The sequence below is a fragment of the Cyrtonyx montezumae genome, unplaced genomic scaffold (assembly GCF_038088225.1).
Source record: "Cyrtonyx montezumae isolate F1298 unplaced genomic scaffold, pur_monq_1.0 scaffold_3, whole genome shotgun sequence".
In the NCBI taxonomy this organism is placed as follows: domain Eukaryota; kingdom Metazoa; phylum Chordata; class Aves; order Galliformes; family Odontophoridae; genus Cyrtonyx; species Cyrtonyx montezumae.
The window spans coordinates 114,480,024-114,504,567 of record NW_027072034.1 but is presented as its reverse complement, the minus strand read 5'-3'; the positions used below and the strand labels follow the sequence as shown (position 1 = coordinate 114,504,567).

Sequence of the window (24,544 nt, the reverse complement as noted above, 5' to 3'; positions counted from 1 at the left end):
CACAGATATTACAAATGTAATTCCTTTTTGATTTTGTGTTGCATCTTGTTTTATTATAGTCTATTCTATTCTCTCTCTCCCTGTCTCTCTCATTTTTCTTGTCCTGGCAAGGCTGAGGTCTGCTGACATGAAGTTTGAAGCCAGAAAAAGAATTACTTGGGTACAATGGTTGAAGGACCTACTGCCATAATACAGACAGCAGTTGTAATTGTTCCCATAGCAGAACTCTTAGGCAAGAAATATATTTCTAATCATTTTAGCTCTGTTTTTTCTAGCTCATTATTTGTTATGTTGTTCAAAGCCTTCAGTTGAATTGGATTTTATTCTTACAATCTTGTGCTGTCTAATTTTTGCCAGCATTAAGTCATTTTTGCCTAGAAAAAGCCTAATTTTTCAATGCAATCAGCTGTCTGGTTAAGATGAAATACAAGTACATGGATATTTCCCAGACTTAATTTGGACAGTTAGCAATACCTTCATTTCCCATGTTCATCCTGTAGATGAACTGGTCACTTTTCAGTTTACTAACCATTGCACAGTGGAATGTGGGATTTGTTCACAGAAAATGATACAGCCATGTTTCAACTACTGAAAATTTCTGTAATTTAAAATGGCAGCACAGAAGATGTATTTTATATATATATATATATTATCAAAATGTTACATGTACAGATTTTTTGGAACTAGTCTATAGAATATTTTGGGACAGGAACCTCTGGTCTGGAGAAACATGTTTAAAGGACATTCTTTTGATTTTCTTAAGCATCTTTCATGAGAAAATTTAAAATTGAAAATTGAAAATGCTTAGTACATGTTGAGAACTAGTCCGATTGGTTACCACTTAGTTAGCTCTTAGTTTCCTAATTTAAAGTATCATTAACTCTTTTTCCTGTGACATTAGCAATAAAAGTTAACTATTAAACTTGTATTTTAACCTTTTTGCCTTCACTCAATGGTCAGCACAAGAACCAGCGAACTAAACTTTGCCGTTACATGATACTAAGCAAAAGAAAGGTAAATTCTTTATACAGCATTCTGTGTTAGAACATCTGGCATGGCTTAGCTAACATTTTGTTTAAAACTTCCAGTTAAGTTGCTAGACTTTTAAAAGGATAATTAGTCTCTATCCTCTCTAAATCACAAAGGCTGGATTAATGATTATTCAAACTGCAGCAATATTGTCATAAAAATGATAGCTATATGGCTGACTATACTATTCTCTCTTAAAGTTCCTTTGAAAGCTCTGATTGCTCATTTGCTAATGCAATGTTATTTGGACAGCCTGAAATGAATTCTGAATCGCAGTTACTTTCTAACACGTTAGTAAACTGAAGTATGCTGTTTACTGTTTCATTTCATGTGATACATGTCTGAAATAAGATAGGTTAGCAATTGTCACTTTAGCTATCTGTTCTCCAGGTCTGGGCTAGGTATTAATGTTCAGGAATCTGCCCAAACTTCAGGAGATGACTTGCACAGAGCTATCAGCTCTCATATTTGTTTTTGAGTGCAATGACTCTGTTTCTGCAGAGTTCCAACTCCTGAACTCAAAGAAATATATGAGAATGTCAAGAGTTTAATTCTCATAAATGCAGGGTGTAAAAGTCAGCTTCCAATTTCAAGAGGCAGTTCCCAGTGGTTTCATTTGTTTTCGTTCTACATGTGACAATTAAGAATTCTTTGTTGTGTGGAGGCAGAATGGAGGTCTGCCTCATGATTGTTGATTACTTGGGGTTGACGTTAGTGCTTGCTATCAGATGTAATGCACAGTGCAGTGAGTACCTTGCTCCTACCTGGGTGATCATTTACTCCAGCATACAGCAAATATAAAATGCATCATAATGAAGTAACTTATGGTTCTTTTTGCACTGGTATACATGAAGGCATCGTAGTCTGTTAGCCCCATTTATACTTGACTCTCCTAGATATCACATGGCCTGTTGGTTAGTATTCTCAAAATCAAATTTATCTTTAAAAGAGAAAAGAAAAGGAAGTGAAGATAAATGAAGTTCCATATTTTAATCGAACTCTGAATGTTCAGAACACAAAGCAAAACAAAATGTTACTCAACCACTATTGTTTTTCCTTATTTCAGAATGTGGCTCGGTTGGGTTCAGCTGTATCTAAAAGAGACTTCACATCCTGAAGTTCAGTTCAGTGGCCAGATGAGGAAATGAATTGCATAGGCCTGGGACATAGATGGGTGTTAGAAAGCTAACTAGGAAAATCTGTGACTACTCCCATTCCATCTTATCTCCCTACCATAACGTTGGCAGTATCCTGATTGACCTGATGTATACCTATACAAAATCTCAAAACCTATTGCCATCTTATGCCATCTCCCTCTTTGTGACTCAGTCACTCTGAAAACAGTGAAAGAGAATTCCACTTTCCTTCTGAAAACAAAGAGAATTGAGGCAACAATAGATTTCCAACACTATCCTGAGAAAATTATTTGAACAGCATTCTGTTGCTATGTAAATCCAGGGTAAAGATCAGCATAATTCGTAACTAATGCATAACCTTCAACAGAAATTGAATATCTCCTAGAACAGCCATGCCAAATGCTATCTGATATTACCTGGGATAATTTGGGGTTAGAATTTTTAAAAGATATTCACAACTCTTCCAGTGCAAGACCTATTCCTTGTTTCTGTATTGTCTGGACAGGCACAATCTATGTTACACTCTAAGCATTGACTTTAGAATTGAACACAGCTTCCAGTTGGACTTGATTGCCAAGAGCAGCCACATCCCTTCATCTAAGGAGCAGACTTCCTACAGGGACTACAAGAAACAACTTGCCCTAAACTGTCTCATTTTCATCAGACTGAGATAAGATTGCTAGAATTTTTCACAATGGCTGTGGCCAAACAAATTAACGAGACATGGTAAAATATGGGGAATCTTTTGGCCATGTTACAGATTCTTGTTAGAGCGAGGAATGTCATGAGTTCTTTGACTCAAAGAGGGATTTGAAGTAAAACTTCTGTTTTGCAGTGAATTTAAAAAGTGAAGACAGAAAGGTATTTTTACCTAAAAGAAAGTATTTGGTGTTCTTTCAATGATTCTTTCTCCTTCTTTTCTTTGTTTGTTTGTTTTCTTGTGTGCATGTGCATTTGTTTGTTTTTTAATTTTGAGTTTAGGCCTGTTTTGAAGTGAAGTTTCAAATTTTATTTTGGAAAATAACACTAGGAAAATATGTTGACCTTTTGAAATCAAAACATTTCACTAAAATTATCCACAGACAAGTTGCTGAAATTTTCCAATTACTTTTTCTTTTGTTTTCAAATGAAACTATTTTGTGACTGTATAAATAGATTTAGCTGCCTTCTCTTAAGCTATATTTTCTAGTAAAGGCAGACTTCCTTAAACGCTTTCCCTCAGCTCAAGGTGCCATGACTGCTCATGGCCACAGTAGCACTGACGTGCTAGCTCAGTTGAGTATGCATCCTCTTTAGTCTCAAGGATCTCAGTCATTCTTAATGGGCAGAGTGGAAAGTCTGAAAAGTCAAAAATCAGTGACAGAAAATATGGAGGTGAAAATAGATCTACTACATATATCTTTCATCATAACACATACAAGGATGTCTCTAATACAACAGCCCCAGTTTACATCTTTCCTTATGAAGCTCAGATTGTCTTTGGTCAGACTCAGAACTAAGTATTTCCCATTGCAAAAAAATATTTGTCTGCTTTTGCTAAATAAAATCACATACACCTGAAGAAAATCGTGCACATCTGAAATAGCTTTTCATTCCCTAAAACCATGGAGTGGCCATGGACCTGGTAATACAATCATTTCCCTCTTGGAATTAGGCCCGTTCATACTACAGGAAGTCCTAGAATCCACACTGAATAAACAAGTCACCTCCTGCAATTCCTTTTAGCTAGTGAAAAAGAGTCAAGAGTGCCCGGACACCCCGAACTAGTGTTTGGGTTGGGTTAAATTCAGTGTTCTGGTCCTCATTTGCAGAGTAATCTCAGCCAGTATGGTCATGACCTCCAGCAAGAGCTGTGTTATACTGGAACAATGGATCTGTCAGCCTCCTGAGTGAAAAGGGTGTGTGCAAAGGACAAAGGTTTCTCAGCAGCTGGCTCATCAATCTAGAGTTCTTGCCTGGAAGGGATCAGGATGATTAAAAAACTCAGCACTTTCCAAGCAAAATGGGAAACCCACTTCCTTGCTTCGGTCTTCCCACACATGAAAAAAATAAAGTCCAGTCCCAGTCAGAAGAAACATTATTTGCAGGAAGAAAATAGCTACTCTATATCTGTCCATATAATTTTTATTATTCAAAGATCTACCATTGTGTTTCCACTACAAAAGCTGGTACCTAGTTAGATGGATTAGGAGAGAAACTGCAAAAGTGTTCAAGAGTTTTCTTGTGTAACACTCATCATCTTCCAGTCATTCATTGTTCTAATGGTACATGCTGTTTCTCTCCAGGCCTGATCAGCTGTGAGCTGAACAGGCCAGCAGCTCATTACATGTGAGAAGGACCTCAGGGGTTGATGCATCATGTTTATGAAATACTAGCACTGGTGTTCCTCCATTACCAAGACCTACCCAAGTTTTTTCTGAGTTGACAGACTCAAGTTGTAACACCACCCTGAAAGTTCACAGTTTGAAATATTCCAGATATGTCTCTTACCTCTGGATCTTTGTGCACTCCAGCTTCTGCTTTTATTTATGCATCAGACATGGTTGTTTTGTTCACTTTGCTGGATGCTGTTTCCATTATCAGTGTTTATTAGTTCACTTTCCAGTAGCTGTTTCAAAGCATAACAACTCTATGAATTACAGCCTGTCTTACCTTTGTTCCTTTTGCTTGTTTGTCTGCAGGGGCTATGCAGTCCTACACGTGGTCACTCACCTACACCGTGACAACAGCTGCTGGGTCTCCTGCTGAAAATTCCCAACAGCTGCCCTGCATGAGAAGTCCACACGTACCATCATCATCTGTCACACATCGGATACCTGTTTATCCCCACAGAGAAGAACATGGGTGAGTGTTTTGTTTGTTTTGTGTGGTTTTTTGGATGAATCTAAGCTTATGGGTTTTTGAAAATGCAGTGAAATCTGTTTCTTGATGTAGTAAGTCCATATTGCAAAGATGCAGGTTTCATTCTTTGGCTGTTTTTACTGTGTGGCTATTATGCTTCAGATTAGCCTAGAGAACACTTGATAAAAAGGAAGGCTTTGGTAGCTTTCTTTCTATCTCTGATTCCTTCTATCCCCTGCCATGTTTTATCTCAAAGGCTACACGTGTCCAAAGAACTACTCTCCTATACCTTGTCTGAGAGCTCTCCTCTTCTGCTCAGCACACCTGAGACCACATCTGGACCACTAGATACAGTTCTCAGCTCTGCTCTATAGAAAGACGGGGCCATACGGAGTCCCATAAGATGATTAAAGAACTGGAGAGTCTGTCATTCAAGGAGAGACTTGAGAGAGTTGGATTGTTTAGCCTCAAGAAGAGAAGGCTCAGGAAGAGTCTGTGTATAAACACCCAATGAAGGAGGTAAAAGAAGATGGAAACAGGTTCTTTTCAGTGGTATCCAATGACAGGGCAGCAGGCAATCGGCACAAACTGAAACAGAAGAAATTCTGTTTAAACTTAAAAAAAAATAAAATACCACAAACAACTTGTTCTACTGCAAGTGTGATCGAACACTGGAACAAATTGTCTAGAGAGGCTATGGATGCTCCATCCTTGCTGATATTCAGAACTCATGTGGGCGCAGTCCCTATCAGCCTGCTTGTGCAGACTCCTGCAGGGAGCTTACACTACACAATCTCCAGAGGTCCCTTCCAACCTCAGTGACTTAATGATTTTATGATTGTTGTTAGGTCTGCAAATAAAAATGACAGAAGTATGGAAAAATAGCTACATTTTTAACATAATATCCTAATCTCATCTAATCCACATATACACTTGAGAATTCATTGTTACTACAGGAATCTCTTGCCTCTGGAAGGTGATTTGAGGAGAAGTTATCTGAGTGAATTAGTTTTCTGAAAGGTAACAAAGACATCTGTTATGTGACTTCTTTCACCAATTGATTTTGTATGGGACATGTACGTAGAAAAATTTTGGTGATTTCTGTGCTATCAGAACATTTCAGTGCTATCAGCCTTCTCATCTGGAACAGAACTTGTAAGCATTGCAAAAAACTTCCTTGTCAATCAGTGCTCAAGTGGCATCTATCACAAAGATCTCCTGATCTTTTTCACTCTCTATGCAGTACTATTACGAAGTTTTTCCGAATCATTCCATGTACTTATTTTGAATCTGCTGCAAATTCAGCATATTGACACATCAGTTTTTATGATTCTAGTCAAATGTGACATGCTACTAGAGACATGTTTCTGAATGAATGTCTGCACTGAAATCCATTGATGACCTCACCCATGGTGTTTTGAAGCCCAAGACTCCTTACAGTTCTTTTAGAAGGTACTGATTCAAAGAGAGCTTGTTTTAAGAACCATATCTTCAGAGAGGAAGAAAAATAAGAATACAGGAGACCTTATATGCAAAATTCAAACAGTTGGCTGCCCTAGAAAGAAGCAGAGAGAGATCAAAGTCTGAATTGAGATTTCAAGGTTTCTGGAGAAGAGACAAATGGAATGAACAGCTGCTCACTCAAAGTCTGAGCCTCACACCCATGCAGAGAGGCAGGCAGTGAGCATAAGCTGTATGCTGAGCATCTCCATGTTGAAGGTGATCTTCACAGAAAATGCAGATTCTTAACCACCCAGCATACCTGAAAGTATTCTAGCAACTGTTTCACTGAGGTTGCTTCCAATTTTGCACATTAAAGATCATCTCCTTTGTGAAATATAAAGCCTTGAAAGGTTTTAAAGGGAATACCTAAAAGATTAGAGCAATTCATATGGAGGTGTTCTGCAAAGTAAAGATGATTTAAGAACTGAGGATGCGGAACAATGTAAAGGCCTCCTAGTTCCCAGGAAAGATAAATACAGACTGGTGAACTGATTCATGCAAATATTTTTTTTTCTGTACTTCTGGCAGGTTATAGAGGATATAATACGAATTCACTGATACAAACTTCTCCCTGTAAAATAAAAGCAAATAATTTAGGCCAATGGCATATTAACAGAGAGGAAGAAAGGGCTAAATGATCTAATCTCCATTATTAAAAAGAAAGCTTTACAGCACTCACTACTAGTGTAGATTTGTGAAACTGAAGAGCACAATTTTTATAACCCACTCTAACTCACTCCAGTAAATCTTCAGTGGTACTCTCCACGTGTATATGGTATCCATACAGTAAAGAGCTCTACAGTATTAATAGAAAAATGAGTCTTCATACCTAGTTGGAGTGTCCCTTGTTCTATTTTATGTCCACTGCTACTCACCCCATCACTATGTACCTTCTAGAAGAGTCTGGCTTAATCTGCACTATTCCCTCCTGATAGATAGTTGAAAGCTATCCCTTTGTCTCTCTTTTTAAGACTGGATAAACCCAGTTCTGTTCTTGCAAATCATGTGCTCCAGTCCCCTATCTGTCTTGATGGCTTCCACTAGTCTCACTTCAAATTCCTTTTCATAGCTGAGAGACTACAACAGGACTCAGTACTTCAGATGAGGTCCCCTGAATGCTAAGTACAAGGGAATAATCATTTTTTAGGCCTGCTGTCTACGCTTCTGCTAATACAGTCAAGTAGTTAGTTGTCCCTCTTCACTTCCAAGGCATAGTGGTGATTCATGTTCAACTTTTTGGCCACCAGAACTTGCAGGCAATTTTTGGTAATGCTAATTTATCTCCAATTGGCCTCAACCTATATCACTGCAGGAGTTATGCAGGATATTCCAGTATTCCCTGTATGCACAAATGATCAACTGAACATTTTTTTATGGATCATATCGGTATCTGCTAAACTCTACAGTTGCTGCCACTTTCTATCTGGACTACCCCTAAGGCATTCCATCTGTGTAATATCTCCATTACTCAATGACTGTAGGTGAAGTTCAGAAGTTACTGTAAGAGATGGTACTTGGCAGAATTTTTTTTATTGTTAATTTCCAGGCAAACTTCCTTCTTAGAGGGACGTAAGGTTTCTCGACCAAGCACTTTCAGGCAGGAAAATACCAGTCTTGAAGGAGTAGATTAATCTCCTTCACATATCCTTCAGCACTCTCTCTCCTGAAGTTGAATGGAGAAAGAAAAAGATTCCTGAACCAAAAACAGAGGGTAGCAATTAAGATAAGAAACTTTATCACTTCTGAATCAAGTGAATTGAAGTGTGTATTTTAGACAGAATAAACAACGAGTTTTGAATGAAGAAGACAAGATCAGTATCTTCCAAAGCATCCTTGATGATAGAGAGAACAAGAAGTGCAGGCACCCCTTCACAGGACTTTGCTTTAGATGGGAATCCAAGGGCCCTCTAGGCTATAAGAGTGAGCAGCTGGACAAGTCTCCTCTTGAACCAGAGAAAGCTGCACTGTGAAATGTCAGGCTTATGAGATTTCCAAAAATATCTGTTGTGGATTTTGCTTATCAGCCAGTTGAGTTGAAGGAATTAACACACAAGATGTCTGCCTACTGTTGTGTGGAACAGCTCCATGACAGTCATTTCTCTCTGCCCCAACTCCCCACAGAGAGCCTATCAGAATCTTACCTTATGAACATCAGCTTGTCTGAGGCAGATAATGGAAACCACTCTTGTTTGCATCTAAACACAAGTGAATTTATAAGAGTGAGAGCTAAATATTCAACAGATAATACAGGCACAGGAGCTTATGTCCAGAAAATACTGTTAGGGTACTCATCTCTCATTTTAAAGCTGTTTGGTTTGCCTGGTCTAAGACTTGACTTGGTATCTCTAGAACACCATTATAAGATCAAAAGAATAACAAAGCTGTTTAAACTTTACCCAGTGTAATAATTACATTTAACTTTACAGAAAAAAAGGTAAAATCCATACAAATCACTTCCATCTCCCACAGTGACTTGGCTGCCCTAGTTTTGTTTATTGCCATTTCATTTTGATCTAGCATGTATTTTAAGGGCCTTTAAACTTTTGTGCTGAATTAGTATCATATGTTCACATGGCTACACAGAGATGTGGAGGATGCAGAAAATGTAAATTCATCTTCTGCTAATGTATGACACACATAATGGTGCTTTACAAGCACTGACCCTGCAGTTTCTTATAGCTAAGTAAACTGTTCTCTTCTTTACCCTTGGCTGTTCTGAGGCAATGGTTTTGAATGAAAAAAGAAAGTGGGCAGGTTCTCCAACCTCAAATGCCATTCTGTTCTGGAGTCAGCTGCACTAAAGCAGTTTGCTGTGTGGTCCAGATGCAAATGAACACATTTTTCTCCCTCCCCCCCAAAAAAGAACTACTGGCTGCAGCACAAAGATATATCTGAACTCCACAGTGCAGTTCTTTAAGTCAAATATTACCATTAGCTCAGCCTGGATAGTAATTTATTAGGAACATAGAAATAGGATAATAAAAAAAGGGAGAAACAATTTGTTGTTATAAAGTGCACAAATGAGCCTGCAGTGTAAAACTTGTCACAGAAACATCCTGAGCCTCTCAATTTGTTGTTGTGTTGAACACCTCACTAAGTTGGAGCTGCTTCCCAGCTGATCTCAGAAATATATTTATTTTTAAAGGGTATTTTAGATATCACTCTGCTGTGCAAAGAAGTGCTACTGTATGTCTCATAAAAGTTACAGAATTATTAGTGAGAATATAATGATTATGCCTACTAAATAGTATTTTTAATCAAATTTCAGATACACAGGAAGTTACAACTATGGTAGCTATAGCAATCAGCACCCCCACCCAATGCAGAGTCAATATCCATCTTTACCACATGATACTGCTATTTCTGGACCACTTCATTACTCCGCTTACCACAGAAGCTCTTCACAAGTAAGTTGGATTAAATGCTTGCTACAACATTTTAAGTGAAGTTGTACTTGTAAATCTCTTACCAGCATACAAGCTCTTTGAGTTATTTCTAGTCACTGATAATCTTTTTTTTTTTTTTTTGTCCTTTTCTAATGTTACCTTGTCATCTTTTCATTCTGGTGGAGATTCTTTTATCAGAAATAAATTTGACTTGCGAACTTAGAGTACAAAACTCTAAAATCCAACAGTCTGGATCATATAAACTGTTTATGTGTTAAGGAGTAGCTGAAACAACAGTTAATGTAATTAATTGTGTGTTTCTTAGGCATTACAAACAGGAAGAGATTCCTAACAATAAAAGTGTTTTAATACAGTTGAAAGGAGGTTCAGAGACCATAGTGAATTCTTCTGGTATCTCTGCTTTTGAGAATACATATGGTTAGGAGTTTGCAAAAAATGTGAGTTCTGTATATCGTTTGAATAACTTTGGGGCACCATTCCAAAGAAGTTCTGTTTAATGTGAGCGCCGTGGTCTCCTACCATAAGCTAAGGAATTAAGTCATTAATTATTTCAGTTCACAAAACAGCCAGTGGGTAACAGCATAGATTAAGCATGAAGATGATGTTTGGCAACAGTTCAAAAGTAGCAGCGCTGTTGGAGGGCTTCAGTACGCCATGCAACTGGTGTACAGGTCTGTCCTCTGGGGCCTCTGCTGGAAGATCTACAAGGTGCAGCTACAGGCAGGAGGTGATGTCTTTGGGGTATTTCACACATGTCGAGCCTCTTACACTTCATATGCTAGAAATTTATGCAAGTCTAGTAGGGACTACTAGTTTAACTACAGTCGCTGGACTGGACCAGTTGAAGATATGAATGTGACAGAGCTTTGGATAAGAACACGTGGAACATGCATTTCATTCTGGTCTTTGACATTGTTCTACCTGATGATCTCAAGAAGTAATTCTTTCTTTATACCTTATTTTCCCTATCTTTAAGATAAGAATAATAGTATTAATCTACTTCTTTTTTTACTTAAATTGGCTCACCGATCTTTACTCTCTTACCCTTTGGAGAAAACCCACGAGTGGTAGTTCTGAAGTGACCTCTAAGGCAATGAATCTGTAAGTAAAATGGAGAATTAGGCTTTTATTGTTCAGAAATGTTATCACCCTCACAAGGAATTTCTTTCGTACCTTCTGTCTGCCACACTGACACAGACAGCACAGGTTAAGCAAGAAATAAAATTAAACAAAGCAAGATCAATACATTTGTAGTTTACTCATGTTCTGGTTAATGTGCCATATGGAAATAGTAACATAGACTGAAAGCACAATTTTTTTCATTCAATCATAACCTGTCTCTACAAGTGCAGTGGTCAGATAGTTTTTTCCTCTCCGATTCACCCTTGTGTTGTCCTGGATGCACATAAAGAATAGCTATCCTTTAATGATTACATTTGAGAAAAAATTATTTCTACTTATATTTAACATGCTCATTCTCATGCTGCTTGTAAACTCTAATACCAGGAGACAGCTAACAAAACTCTATAAATATGCTTGTTCTTTGTTGAAAGGTATAAACTGAAAAAACTTTCAAAGAATCTTAAACAGTTTTAATCTGGAATTTGCTTATGTTTTTTTAAACTAAATGAGCTTCTGTAAAATGCTTTCCCTGATAACAAATGCTTTCTTAGCTACTTTTAACCAGAAGTACATAAATGAAAAGTACTGTTGCCCACAAAGCCTGAAAGGGTACTATGGAACTACATTTCTTTCTAAGTGGAACCTGGAGTTGCAGCAGGACTTTGATTACAAAATGAAAATACAGGGATCCAGATTTACAGTGAATATGTAAAAAGCTGTCACTGTACTGAAACCCAAGGAGATGAAATGTGTATTGTTGTGGTTATATAATCAGTCAAGAAGTGGAGGCATTGACCGTTTCACTTCAAAAGAGTTCTTTGTTATAATTTACATTTAATTCAAATATAGAACTCTGTCTCAGCTTCAGCTCTTTAGGATAGTGTCAACGGATTAATTCCTAAGAAGAAATCTGTGTGGGGGGTATGTTCTCCTCTGCAAACATGGAATCAGAGAGAGCCCTTGTCCTAGAAAAGGCTCTGAGTTGTAACAGACAAGATGTAACAGAGGTGGCTTTTAGGCTGCAGCTATAAATTACTACTTTGGTCTGGAAGAACACCATGTCTAACCAACCTCTTTCTGTGGAAGAGACCAATATATTCTGGGTTTTCTCAGGTCACTTATTTTAGGGCTATTTTCCAGCCCAGAGCAATATTCATAACGAAAGAGTTGTGTTTGATTTTTTCATTGTTGTTCCTTTCATAGAACTTTAAGATGAGTCACTTCATATATAAGATTTGCAGTCAGCAAAACAAGTGGAATTAGAGTAAATGAGATGGAGGGAATAGCTTTTTTTTTTTTATGGAAATGGGGAGTATTGAACATCAAGAAAAGGGGAAGGGAGTGAGTGACCCTTTAGATTGGAATTGACAACATGTAGCATATTGATCTCAGCTTCACACACACGGCAGTTTCATGGTGTTAATTTTGGGATACCTGCTATGGTTTTGTCAGTGGAATCCTTACAGTGGGGCTGTGCTGGAGAAGAAGTCACACAGCTGTTGATCTTGCATTACATACAGCTCTTAGAATGTAAAGGTGGTAGTCCCAAAACAAGCCTATCCTACCTGAAGTCTTTGGTCCATACTAGTGAGAGACTCCTGGATATTTGAATCCACTAGGCTGATACAGCTGAGGCACTGCGCATTACTCCTTCCTATAACTGACTGGTGAAAGCTCATTAGGATATTATTACCTCTGAAACAGTCTTGGAGCTTACCTTGGCTCTCAGAGCAATGTGATGTGTCCTTAAGCTAAATGGAGGCTTTTTAAAGTAGCTCTCAGACAGATCAATGATTCTCAGGAGGACAAGCAAGCAGAACAGTGGAGATAGCCTATATGAAAGCATTATAGGGGAATAAATGTACTGATGTAGTTATTTCTGCAGCTACTAACCCAGCAGGAACCTAAAAATGGCTCTTTTTGGCGATGCAGGCTGACTAATTCACACTGCTGGCTAAGAGTCTTTTTGTTGACAGGGACAGTCTGTTCAAACTTGGTCTTGATCCGAATTTTTTTTTTTCTTTCATCAGCATCTGTGATTAGTTCTCAGAACAGTTGTTTCCTTGTAAATCCAGGCCTGACTGCTCATTTCTTGACATGGCTTGCTGGCCAAGAGCCAGGCATGCAAATAAAAAAATTATCTACAGATTGATTTGGTACTACCTAGTTCTCAAAGCAACAGTGCTGAAGTGAATAAAATCGTATACTGCCATCATTATTTAGGAGGCTGCACAATTTGTGTGAATACACAGAACTGTACTGACTTTATGTTTTGTTAAGTTAACTGCCTCCAGTTTTAGGTGAACCAGATGCCAGGGTGGAAAATTAGATGAGTTTGTCTAAAAGCCTCTGAACATTCCTATCAACCTCTGTCAAGTGTAGCAGAGAGGTACCCGCTTCAGAGGTAACCCCTTCACAATGCCACCACCTAATCCCCCTCCACAATCTGCATTTGGATGGCTTTTGATCACAGCTTTTGTCTGCAGATTTCACCCTGACTGAACAGGACTTGATCCTCTCAAGCTATCCTTAAATATTGCAATTCATATAATTTCACTTCTTCCTTAGACGTAAATTAATTGGTGCTGCCGCAGAGTAATGAGAGAAATCTGAAGCAGGATGCTTTTAGATTTTAATGTATTTGGTAACATAAAGATGCCTGTCATATGAATGTGTATCACTGTAAATGCAGTGCAATACACACACACACACAAATATATATATATACTATATACTCTAAGATATATACTACAGTAGTACCATAATGTGTGGCTATAGTGAATCACATTGTAGGTCCATTTATTCAGGTCTTACCTCCAGCAATGGTCAGAAGCAAGTGTGTATAGGAAAATTATTAGTGATAGGACAAGTGGAGAGTGCTCCTTTCACCAGCATAGCCATGCTGTGCTTGGTAAGAGCTGACTTAGGGATGTCCTGAGTAGGAAGCAGCAGCTGGACTGCTATATTTTCTAGCAACTCATTCTACATTAATCTCCTCTAGTTGTTTTCTGATTGTTTTGTTTTGATTGTTTGTCTGTTTTTGTTTTGTTTTGTTTTTGTACTTAGAGGCTCCTAACATTGGGCTGTATGAAGCATGTATACTGTTATTAATTTTAAACCTGCTATCTCAGAATTAAATTGGATAGCCTATGTTTTGGGGAATTATGAGAAATAGGCAATACTCATTCTCTCTTTGTTTACTGTTACCACTGGAGATGTTATAGATCTCTGTCATTCCTCCCACTTTCTTCCTCCATCTGTTTTCCAGATGTAAGAGATATCTTCTGCCTAGATTCTCCCACAGTGGATGCTCTGCACAGGGAATTACACAAGGACTGCATGTGGAGGGGGGAAAAGGGAAAAGTTATTGTCTACCCTGCACATAAACAGTATAAGCTTACGACTATACCAATGCGACAAGAATGATGAACACTCCACACTAAAACATTCTGTTTTCTGACACTGAGTAACAACAGAAAGAAAAAAAATCTGTCCAAATCCTACCCATGCAGCAAGAATTATTGTTCCTAACTCTATGGTTTCGTAACAGACTAGAGACTACTAAAATGTAGTTGAAGTAATTACGTATTGAATACAACAGGGAACATGTCTAATTTTTAAACACTTACAAATAGGGTTTTCACAAGGCTCCAAATGCCACTCCCAGAAGTACTAAGGTCACTTAGAGTGTCTTGAAAACTTCACCCAACCTATCTGACAGACTGAGATTTACTACATTTCATTTTGTGGAGCAAAGGATCAAATACAGGGTCATAAAGATCAAATCGATCAACAGATCCAATGCTGACATTTTTGAGATTTTGATCAGATCTTCGTAAAGTTAATTTATAGGCAGTCCTTCACAATAGCTGTAATTTCTGGTATGAGGTATTTGCGAGTGGCTAACACAGAATACTAACTTAGAGCATTATGCAAAAGCATGAGCGAATGCACTGTAAAGTCAGAGCCACATCCATAAGGAAAATATTTTGCTGTTTGGACAGAGATACCTTTCACCTTCATGCACAATCAGTCCGTGAGCTGAGGATGCGAATAAGATTATTCTCCATCCCCACACTTAAGGAATTCAATCTTCACTTCTTGGTGGGACATATTTTAAGTAGTGTTTTCTAAAATAATAATAAAAGATACTGAATTAATTTTTCATTCTCGGGCAAGGCCTTAACAATAATCTTAAAGTGTCCCAGACTTAAAGGGCTTCTTGTCTTGGTCCGAGGCAGCGGTTGCAGCAAGTGTGAGTTAGCCCAGAAAATGGTAATTTCCTGTCAAGAGCCCTCCAACAAATGTCGCTTTTATATCTGGCAAAGATCACTAGGCCCCAGTGTTTTGAGTTCAGCATGCTTAAGCACTCTTCATTAAACCGGACGTAGAGTGTGAAAGGTGATTCAAGCAGCATGGGCAGGCATCCGCCCAGATGGCGATGCTTTGGACACTCCAACAAGGCTGAATAGATGCTTCATTGGGTGAGTTAATAGTCAGGCAGGGGCCAATGAGTACTTTAAAAATATTGTCTTTCAATAGTCTCTTCACTGTAGGGAAAAAGAAGTCACTGACTCATTTGCGATTAGCTGACCTACCATTACAAATCTTTCCGTCTTGCATTCAGTCATAACAGAATTTATTGTAAAATACTAGATATTTAGAGTCCATGTTATTTTCAAGCAATTATTCCTTTTACATTCACGACACATTCATAAACACAGCTGCATCGGGTGAGCTTGACAAGGGGGAAAAGCAGCACACTGTATCCTGTCCCCTTATGCACAGCCATTAGCTCTGCCTTCTAGAAGCCTCAGCATGGTCTCTTGACTGCAAATAGGAAGGGGATTATCTTTCCTTTCAGCGCATCCTGAAGTTCATTTTGGGAGCCAAGGTTTCAATCCCAAAACAGCACAGTTTTTGTGAGTCCAAACTACCTAGAAGACATTAGGTTGCTTCCCCACGTAAAGTCACGTAGAGTCAGGAGATGCAGCACAACATCCCCACAGTTCATTTTATTCGTTTTGCAGATATATTGAAGTTTCACAGTCTACAAAACATAAGCAAATACAGGCCCCAGTAAATGTAAGCAAAGGTGAAGCTGGGGCATGTTTAAGGGGTATGAAGGCAAGTAATTATTCTGAAAGTCACAACATCAAGGGAAAATTGTACCAAGTTAGGAGAGCAAAGCATTCTGTTATGGCTAACAGTGAATCATTTGTTGCATTGGGAAGAGATGAGAGAATCATTCATGTACTAGGGAATAAGTATAGATTAATCTCTGTCTAAATATACTACTTAATACAAAAATTCAGTGGTTTGAGCTATAGATGAATGGCTTAGAAAAGCCAAGACCATGATAATTATTTCCAAGTACTGAAGTCAAAGCAGCGTGTTTCTAGCTTGGAAAAGCTAGAAACACATTTTGCATCTCCACAGATGACATTCAGAAAACAATAAGTATGAATGTGTTGTTGTTGTTGTTGTTATTATTATTAGTATTATTATGCTTTTTTCCCCAGCAATAGATCCTGGTCTTGGCTCCTGCCATCTCAAAACATTCTGTACACAGTAGAACATTTCCTGGCATATGAGATCTGCCAGAAAAAAAAAAAAAAAAAAAAACAAAAACAACGCATATGGGGTTGACAGCTATGAAAAAGGGACTTTTATTTAACTCAGGGCAACCCAACACACTAATAAAACCTAATAACTAGTGGGCTGCGGGAAGAAGGAAAGAGCAATTTTCCAAGGATCACTCAACTTTTGTTCTAAATATTTAGATTTCACTAGTCAAGGTTTGATAAATTGTCCTGGTGGCTGTAGACAGAACACAGATGACTCAGTGTTATTAGATGCCTGACTTTTTGACAGCTGAAGTTAGGTGAGATGAATCGGACTCTGAAGCTATTGCTTATTCTGATAGCTATATTAGCAGTTCCAGTTATAGTTCTGACATTCCAGTATGGCACTACCACTTACTAGCCTTTTTTAGCAACTGATTGCACAGGAAAATTCTCAGACTCTGTGGTGAGGAGCTGCATATGCTAAATATACATGCTAAATAATGCAGTGTACAAGTTTGATCTCTTCCCTCTCATCTGCTAACTGAACTGTCTCTGCAGGACACGGTGGAATATGCTAAATCACTACAGTGTATTGGCCAAAAATACTCTTCTCTTTCTCCTTTTTAATTAGGAGTGGCCAGCATGTGGCATTTGAGCCGTTCAAATACATTTGCCAAGGCAGGGCTGCCTTCTTGGCTGTGGTCTGAAGGGAGTCAGCAGAAACTCCTCACTGAGACATTGCTGTAATTGCCTCGGGGACCCACTTATGCAACTGATTAATGCCACCCACATCCGGCAGTGGAGTAATGTAATGAGACCCCTTGGGAATCACTGCCATCTCCCTCTGTTGAACAACTACAGCAGCTCTTCCCACAGCCACACAAAATATGGGGAAGTTCTTTTACAGTCCTCAGTTCTCAGCTGTACAAAGCTTTAGTGTGTATTTTGCAAGTTTTCTAAGAGTCAGATGCGGGAGAGGTGGCCCTATTCTGGTGACAGCTTCTACTCAAGGAACTGTCACAGTTTCAAACAATCCAATGCAATGACACTTAAGATTACAACACTTTTTGTATAAAAGGTACAACCCCGTGTGCATTGATCCATTTGATCCATTCACCACAGTTCTGCCATGCACACCATGTCCATCTGAGGTGGCTAGAAACCATCTTGCCTGACAGGTGTAAAATGTAGAGCATCTGAAGGTACACAGCTGGTCAAGGGGAACAGGGTTCCTCACCATCTCTGTGATGCAGATGGATAATATTGAGGGCGAAGTGGGGAAAACTAGTTCTTAAGCAGAGCACACAGATCATCCACTCTTGTAAGACAGGCAATAAATAAATACACGTTAAGCAAGCACTTAGAAGCGCAGTTTGCTTCCTCTTGGTTGGGCAGCCTGTGGCTACAGGGAGCAAATGCTGTTCTCTGTTTTCCTGCTTATCCTTATCCTCAGCACATCTTCTCCTTAGTGGGAGGCATTTGTCAAACTTCTTTGGTTTCTGGTTTCCAACTGTCACTGAGAACAGCTGGGGAATAGAGAGATTCTTCTTCTGCGTGTCTCTTCTTGTAAGTTCTCCAATTAGCTGCCCACTCGCAGGCCAGACCATAGCATTCTTCTCCAGAAACTGGCAGGGTGGCTTGTGAACATTTGAAAGGGAAGGCACCTTTCCAGTAATAAAGATCCTTTTGCTCTCCTCCCTCAAAAACTATTTGAATGAGTGGGAGTCAGAACAATTAATGCTGTTTTTTTTGTTTTGTTTTGTTTTGTTTTGTTTTGTTTTGTTTTGTTTACTAAATGGCAACTTTCTCAGTGAAAGCTGTGAGGAAAAGATTAGACAAATCCAATTTATTTTTCTGCTGCCAGATATGCCTGCCAGTAGCTAGCTCTTCAATTTGATATTTAAATGCAAGACTCCCCTTTGCAAGACTCCCCCTGGTACTTTGGTTTGACTTCAGCCACTTGCTATCTGATATTCTGCTTTCAGTACTGTATAGGTTTTGGAGTGCTGCTCGGTCATACAATTTCGTTTATGCTAAACAAGGAAATGTGATACCACCAGCCCCTACTTTAAAATTAAGTATGTGGTAAATAATTCTTCATTTTTCTCCTTCATTGTAGTACCCTTTCAACAGCCCAGCGTCAAGAATGGAGCCCTGTTTGATGAGCAGTACTCCAAGGCTGCATCCCACACCAGTGACTCCTCGCTGGCCGGAGGTGCCGGCTGCGAACTCCTGCTACACGAGCCCACCCATGCACTCCACCAGATATGGAAATTCTAGTGACATGTACACCCCTTTGACTACACGCAGAAATTCCGAATATGAGCACATGCAACACTTTCCTGGCTTCGCCTACATCAATGGGGAGGCCACCACAGGTTGGGCTAAATGAAAATGACTGGCATCAACGAAGCCCAGATACTTAAGAGAGTTATACAAACTTGATGTGGGACTTGATATGGACGTTCCTGAAGGGGGGTGAAAATGGAAAAGATCCTGGACAGATAAATGTAGTTCATAACGTGGGCAGATTGCAGACCAGTATGACTGAATGTTCCTGTAGCCAAAAAAGATTTTTGTGCTATTCTAGACATCTTTGTAGGCCAATCTGTGCCTTTTCTAATTCTGGCATGTGGGCCAACCCTGTGTGATGTCAATGTCAGTGAGAGTGAGCCATCCCCCCCCCCCCCACTTCTTATTGACAAACATTAATGAGTCCTAGAAAAAAAAGTACTGGAACAGAATCTATTTATAATTTGTATTAAAGACAGGAAATTCACCCTCAGCAGAACTCTGGCATCTGTTCTTCTTTTAAGCTTCTAGTGCATTTCTTAAAAACCATTCTGCCATGTCATCATTTGTTCGTATCACTTCTTCTACCTGGCTCCCTAAAAGACATGTGTTGCGTAGATTTCAATTTACACCTAACTTTGTATATTGATGCACCTTTCTGTTGATCCAGTAACTTTACAAAAGAGAAGACATGTAGCATCGAATTATACACTGCCTTAATTTGACTATTATTGTATATGTATTTGTGTTAAGTTTGCACAATCTGGGAAAAATCTAACTTCTCTGGTCAGTAACAACAACGTTAAGAATGGACTTGGGGACTGGGAAGATATTGGATTCAGAGCCACATATGTTAAATGTGATGATATGAAGCAATTATGTAAAAAAGACAATGCAAACACGATTGTTCATTTGATTACCTAGTGACAGATATGAAAATATTCTCTCAATTCCTTCACATGGTGATAACTCTATACACTTCTACAAAAGCAAAATTCAAAGCTGTGCCTTTGAACTTATTCTGTACTGTGTATGTGTGGAAAAATGTATTGTATTTTGGGGAGAACTTTTCTTAGGCATTTTCTGTCAGATTTGTAGCTATTTGTGAGTTTTTGTTAGATTTTATTAACATAGCTTTTTCTTCTGTATTATAAAATGCACCAAGCAACTGTGGTGGACTTATTACCCTATGGGTAAGAAATAAATAAATGGAAATATGACATCAGACATTTTAGTAATTGTTTTGTAAATAAAATCTTTGATAGCACTCAGTCTGATAATAACCACATTTATGCCTAAGATGGACATAAGTGTTTGTACAGTCGTGCAAGATATATGAGGGATTTTCATTCTCAAATAAAGTTCTTGAAATTGAAAATATACCATTTAAATGTATTTAAATACAGAAGCTGCAGACCTTCAAAAAATCCTACACAATGTGACAATGTATTCTTTAATCCTGCAAAGGACTTGTGAACATCTATAATCCACAGCAGCTGAGTAGTCCTCCATCTGTGCTTCCAGGTAACAAGCCACTCCACTCTGTTTCTCAGCCGATGACCTGATATTGTTTGGTTTATGTCCTGCTACTGTTGCTCATCTAAGTCAGGATATCTATCCAGGCAGGTAAGATATGCTATTTTATTTTCTTTACTGTAACTTATAACAAATGCAAATACTGGAAATGGGAAATTTCTTCTTCCTTGAATGAGCAAATGGAGTGGCAAAATGCTCAGATGTTGTGTATTCAAACAGTGAGTAAGCTAGAGAGCATTTGGGATGTTAGGTAACTACGGGAATGAATTGGAAATCTTCAAGAATTGTGGGTATTCCAGGTGAGGTTTAGCAACCTTTCAGGCTCTTAAACTTCCAGTCAAGATCCTGGTAGGGTTTTCAGAAACATAGCAGGAGCCTATCTCCACCTTTAGGTACCTGATGAAAATCTTGTTTCCTGAGTGTCACAGACCTTTTGACATTTTCCTCATGCCACCTGGTGTTATTACCTAATATACATTCACTCTTCACCTTCATTAAGTGATGGCAGGACAGGGGAGATCGTGTCTAGGATAACTCATCTATTTAATCTCATTCAAGCTACCTTCAGGCAAAACTGTCAACACATGAAGAAGGCAAGTCAAGTGGGGAAGATTTAATAGCCTGTCTTTAGCAGCTAGAGTTATATTGTGCTTGAGATCAAAGTCCTACTTTGCATTTTTTTACTGAAGGTGCTTCAATCAAAGCACTGATTCTAGCCAATCTGCTTCATCAAGACTGTGAGAAATGAATATGGAAAGGGCAGTCACTAGAATGAAAAAATCCACTTTCTCTTCCTCAATGAATTCCAAATCTCCGCATTGCTTCACATCCAATACAAAGCCACAGGAATGCCTTCGCTCATTTCCTAACATTAGAACACTCCATTAATTTCCAGTCACCTGAAGGACTGCTGACCACAGCCTGCCATGGTCTCTCCAAGGACCACATGTATTGCTGAGACATCTGTGGGCAGGAGTTACCATGACCTCAAAAGCTGGAACTCAATTACCTTGCCTTGAAGAGCATTGGAGATTGTCAGGGAGGTTGTTCAGGAAGGAGGATGGATACTAGACATGTGTCAGTACCAGAAATAATACAGGCTTTAGGAGTGGAGAACTGTAACACCATGTGAGAAGTGCTGGGAAAGGGAACTGTGACCAACAGCAGCATCACAGAGTTCTGAAATCAAAAAAGACCCTTAGAAATGACCTTTTCACAGTCAGTCAGACAGAGCTTGGATTTTTTAAATCCTTTGGAAAAGGACCCCTACAGCCTTTCTTTAAATATATTTATATACACTGGATGCCACAGGAGTCTGAACATGTGCTTTCAGCTACCTTTGAACAATTCTGTGAAGAGGGCTTTGAAATTTAAACTGGACATTCATGTGGAGCAATATATACATCACCGAGCACAGCTCTACAAAGGTCAACATCACCATCTGCGTCAGCAGCTCTGCAAGGAAAAGAGGGCCCCCTCCTTGACCACAGCAGGTCAGAGCTCATCATATTAATATAAACCGCCACAGCTTTCAGGTCACAGGGGTATATACCAGGCTGTGAAGTGTGGTGGCTCAAGACAGGATGATAACCTCTAGGTAGAATGGTTGGTTATGGGCAGGAATCTCTTAAATCATCCTAGTACAAATTGCCAAACATCCTGACTCAGAGACTGGAGACTTAATTAGGCCTTTTCCTTGACCATGGTAACTAAAACTGACATTTCTTGCCTAGCCAAATATTTATGTGTAGAGGGAGTAAATATGCAAGGTACAGATTTTTCATTAGTTTTCATACCATGTGCCAAAATAATCAAACTTGTTATCTCTTTCTCCTCCTTTCTTCCTTTCTGTTTCTATTTTTCTTTCCCTTTCCCTTTCCCTTTCCCTTTCCCTTTCCCTATCCCTATCCCTCCCTCCCTCCTCCCTCCCTTCCTCCCTCCTCCCTCCCTTTCCTTCCCTCCCTCCCTCCCTCCCTCCCTTACCTCCCTCCCTCCCTCCCTCCCTTACCTCCCTCCCTCCCTTTCCTTCCCTCCCTCCCTTTCCTTCCCTCCCTCCCCTTCCTTCCCTCCCCTTCCTTCCCTTCCTTCTCTTCCTCTTTCCTATTGTTTCTTTCTCTTTTACTTCTTTTTTCTTTTTCTCTTTGCTAATTTTCTCTCTTTTCTCACAACATTTTCTAATGTTTTTGGTCTAAAATATATAAGAATATATATGTAATACATACAAGATGTACAATAACATAACTAACATATGTAACATATCTGTATATTTATTTAGCTATATACACACAAACATGTATGTATGCATGCATATAAAAGTCCACTACAATTCTTCAAGATTTTTCATTACCAGATAGAAAAAAGACTCAGCGGGGGAAGAGCAGTGAGAACTCCATTCACAGGCATGAATCCTGTTTTTGTCAGGCTACCTCTTGCTGCTAAGGTCGCTACCCTTTGACAAAAATGGCCTCTGACCTCCCCAGCCTCACAATTCTGTTGTGACTGACCCTGAAGCCCATGAAATTCAGGGGCAGACATTGCTTTGGAAGGTTTAGATAAAGCTGACTAACATGGGAAGGGCTCGTGGTATGCACTCATCTGAAAAGGTCTGGCAGTTCTTTGGTAGAGGATGCAATTTATTCCGTCCCCTTCTTTCACTGAAATCCTAATCCTTCATATGCTGCCTAAAGTGGAAACCAAAATGCAGCAGTGATGAATAACAATGTGCCTTTAAAGGTTCAGTAACAGTTTTTTAGCCTTTATTTTTTAGTTATGGGGTTATTTTTTATTTAATTAAAAATATTCCAATTGACCACGTACAAATAAATACTTTACTGTGCTGTGAAGTAAATCTAAGCAGGCTCATGCTTCGTAATAGAACAGTAAATCAAATAAGCAAAGGATTATTTTGACTAAGTTTCTTCCAAAAGCTTCATTAATATACACATGTCTTGCCTCCAAAAAATAAAAATAAAAATGGGTGCATACTTCAGGCTGGATTTTGCTACTCCTTGCAGTCCAAATATTCTGTATTGTTTTAGCCTCTCAAGTCAGCTCATTGCACAAAGAAGCCCTAAGCAGAATATTCAGATCCTACTACAGCTCTGCATCTTAAACACATGCAGGTGTACAGTTTAATCATTGTGGGGTTTTGCTGTTAACTTCAGCTAACCAAACAGTGGATTTTGACAACAGGGCACTTTGAGAAAGGAAATAAGCCCCATCTTCTTAACTGTAGCTTAAAACTGCAGTCTTGTAGTGCTCTGTAGAGCTGTAGCCAGCCTGTGTGCTGACACTGCAGATTCTCACCAGCACATGGTGCTGTCCCACTCTGCCCTCACAGATCTCAAGAACAAAACCCAACAGTGGGGAGGCACCGGGAGCTCAACCCCACACCTTCCGCTTGCTCACACCCATGTGAACACCCTATAGAGAGTAAACCTGGGAAAGGGCAGACAGGTGGTTTGGGGTCTCACAGAAGGGTCACAGCACCTCATGGCATGTGGGCCTACAAACCCTAAGGGGAGCATCACCCTCATCTTCCAGCTCATACGGGTTTTGTTTTGCTCCCAAACGTGACGATGAAGCCCCATTTCAGGTACCAGACTTTGCCCTGCCCGCAGTGGCCCAGGGACACTCAGCCCGCAGGCTCAGGCTGCGAAGGGAGCTGCCCACAACTGGGGCACGTGGCACTTAATGAGGCAGACAACACGGAAGCATGCAGGGTGATGAGCCCAGTGAGGAGGCTGCATGTGGGGGGATCGTTGTGCCACACCTCTAGGGAGCTGTTCTGGCAGGAGGGTTGGACTCGATGATATCTACAGGTCCCTCCAACCCCTACAATTCTGGGATCCCCCTCCACCTCCCCTCCCGTCGGGGCTGCCCGCTGAGAACTACAGCTCCCATCATGCCGCGCGGCACCGCCTCGCTCAGCACGCCGGGACGCGTAGTCCCCTCCTGGCGGCTGGGCGGGGCTTGAGGGAAGACAGCCAATAGGAGAGCGTGGGGGTGCGGGCGCCCTCTCCTCGCGGCCAATAGCGTTGGGGCTATCAGGAGGGCTTCTACGGGCAGCGTCGCGCCGCGTCAGGGAGCGCGGGGCAGCAGGGCGGGCGCG

The 24,544-nt window shown here is 39.7% G+C and overlaps 1 protein-coding gene across 2 annotated transcripts in view; it reads left to right on the top strand.

Annotated features, from left to right (window-relative positions):
- The window catches only part of RFX4 (regulatory factor X4), an 88,428-nt gene extending 68,276 nt beyond the window's left edge, over nucleotides 1-20,152 (top strand). For both annotated transcript variants that reach the window (XM_065741317.1, XM_065741318.1), the window contains 3 exons: nucleotides 4,847-5,009; nucleotides 9,778-9,916; nucleotides 18,725-20,152. In XM_065741317.1, the coding sequence (XP_065597389.1) occupies nucleotides 4,847-5,009; nucleotides 9,778-9,916; nucleotides 18,725-18,997 (575 nt within the window). In that variant the 3' untranslated portion in view covers nucleotides 18,998-20,152. The remainder of the gene's footprint in view (nucleotides 1-4,846; nucleotides 5,010-9,777; nucleotides 9,917-18,724) is intronic.
- The last annotated feature ends 4,392 nt before the right edge of the window (nucleotides 20,153-24,544 follow it).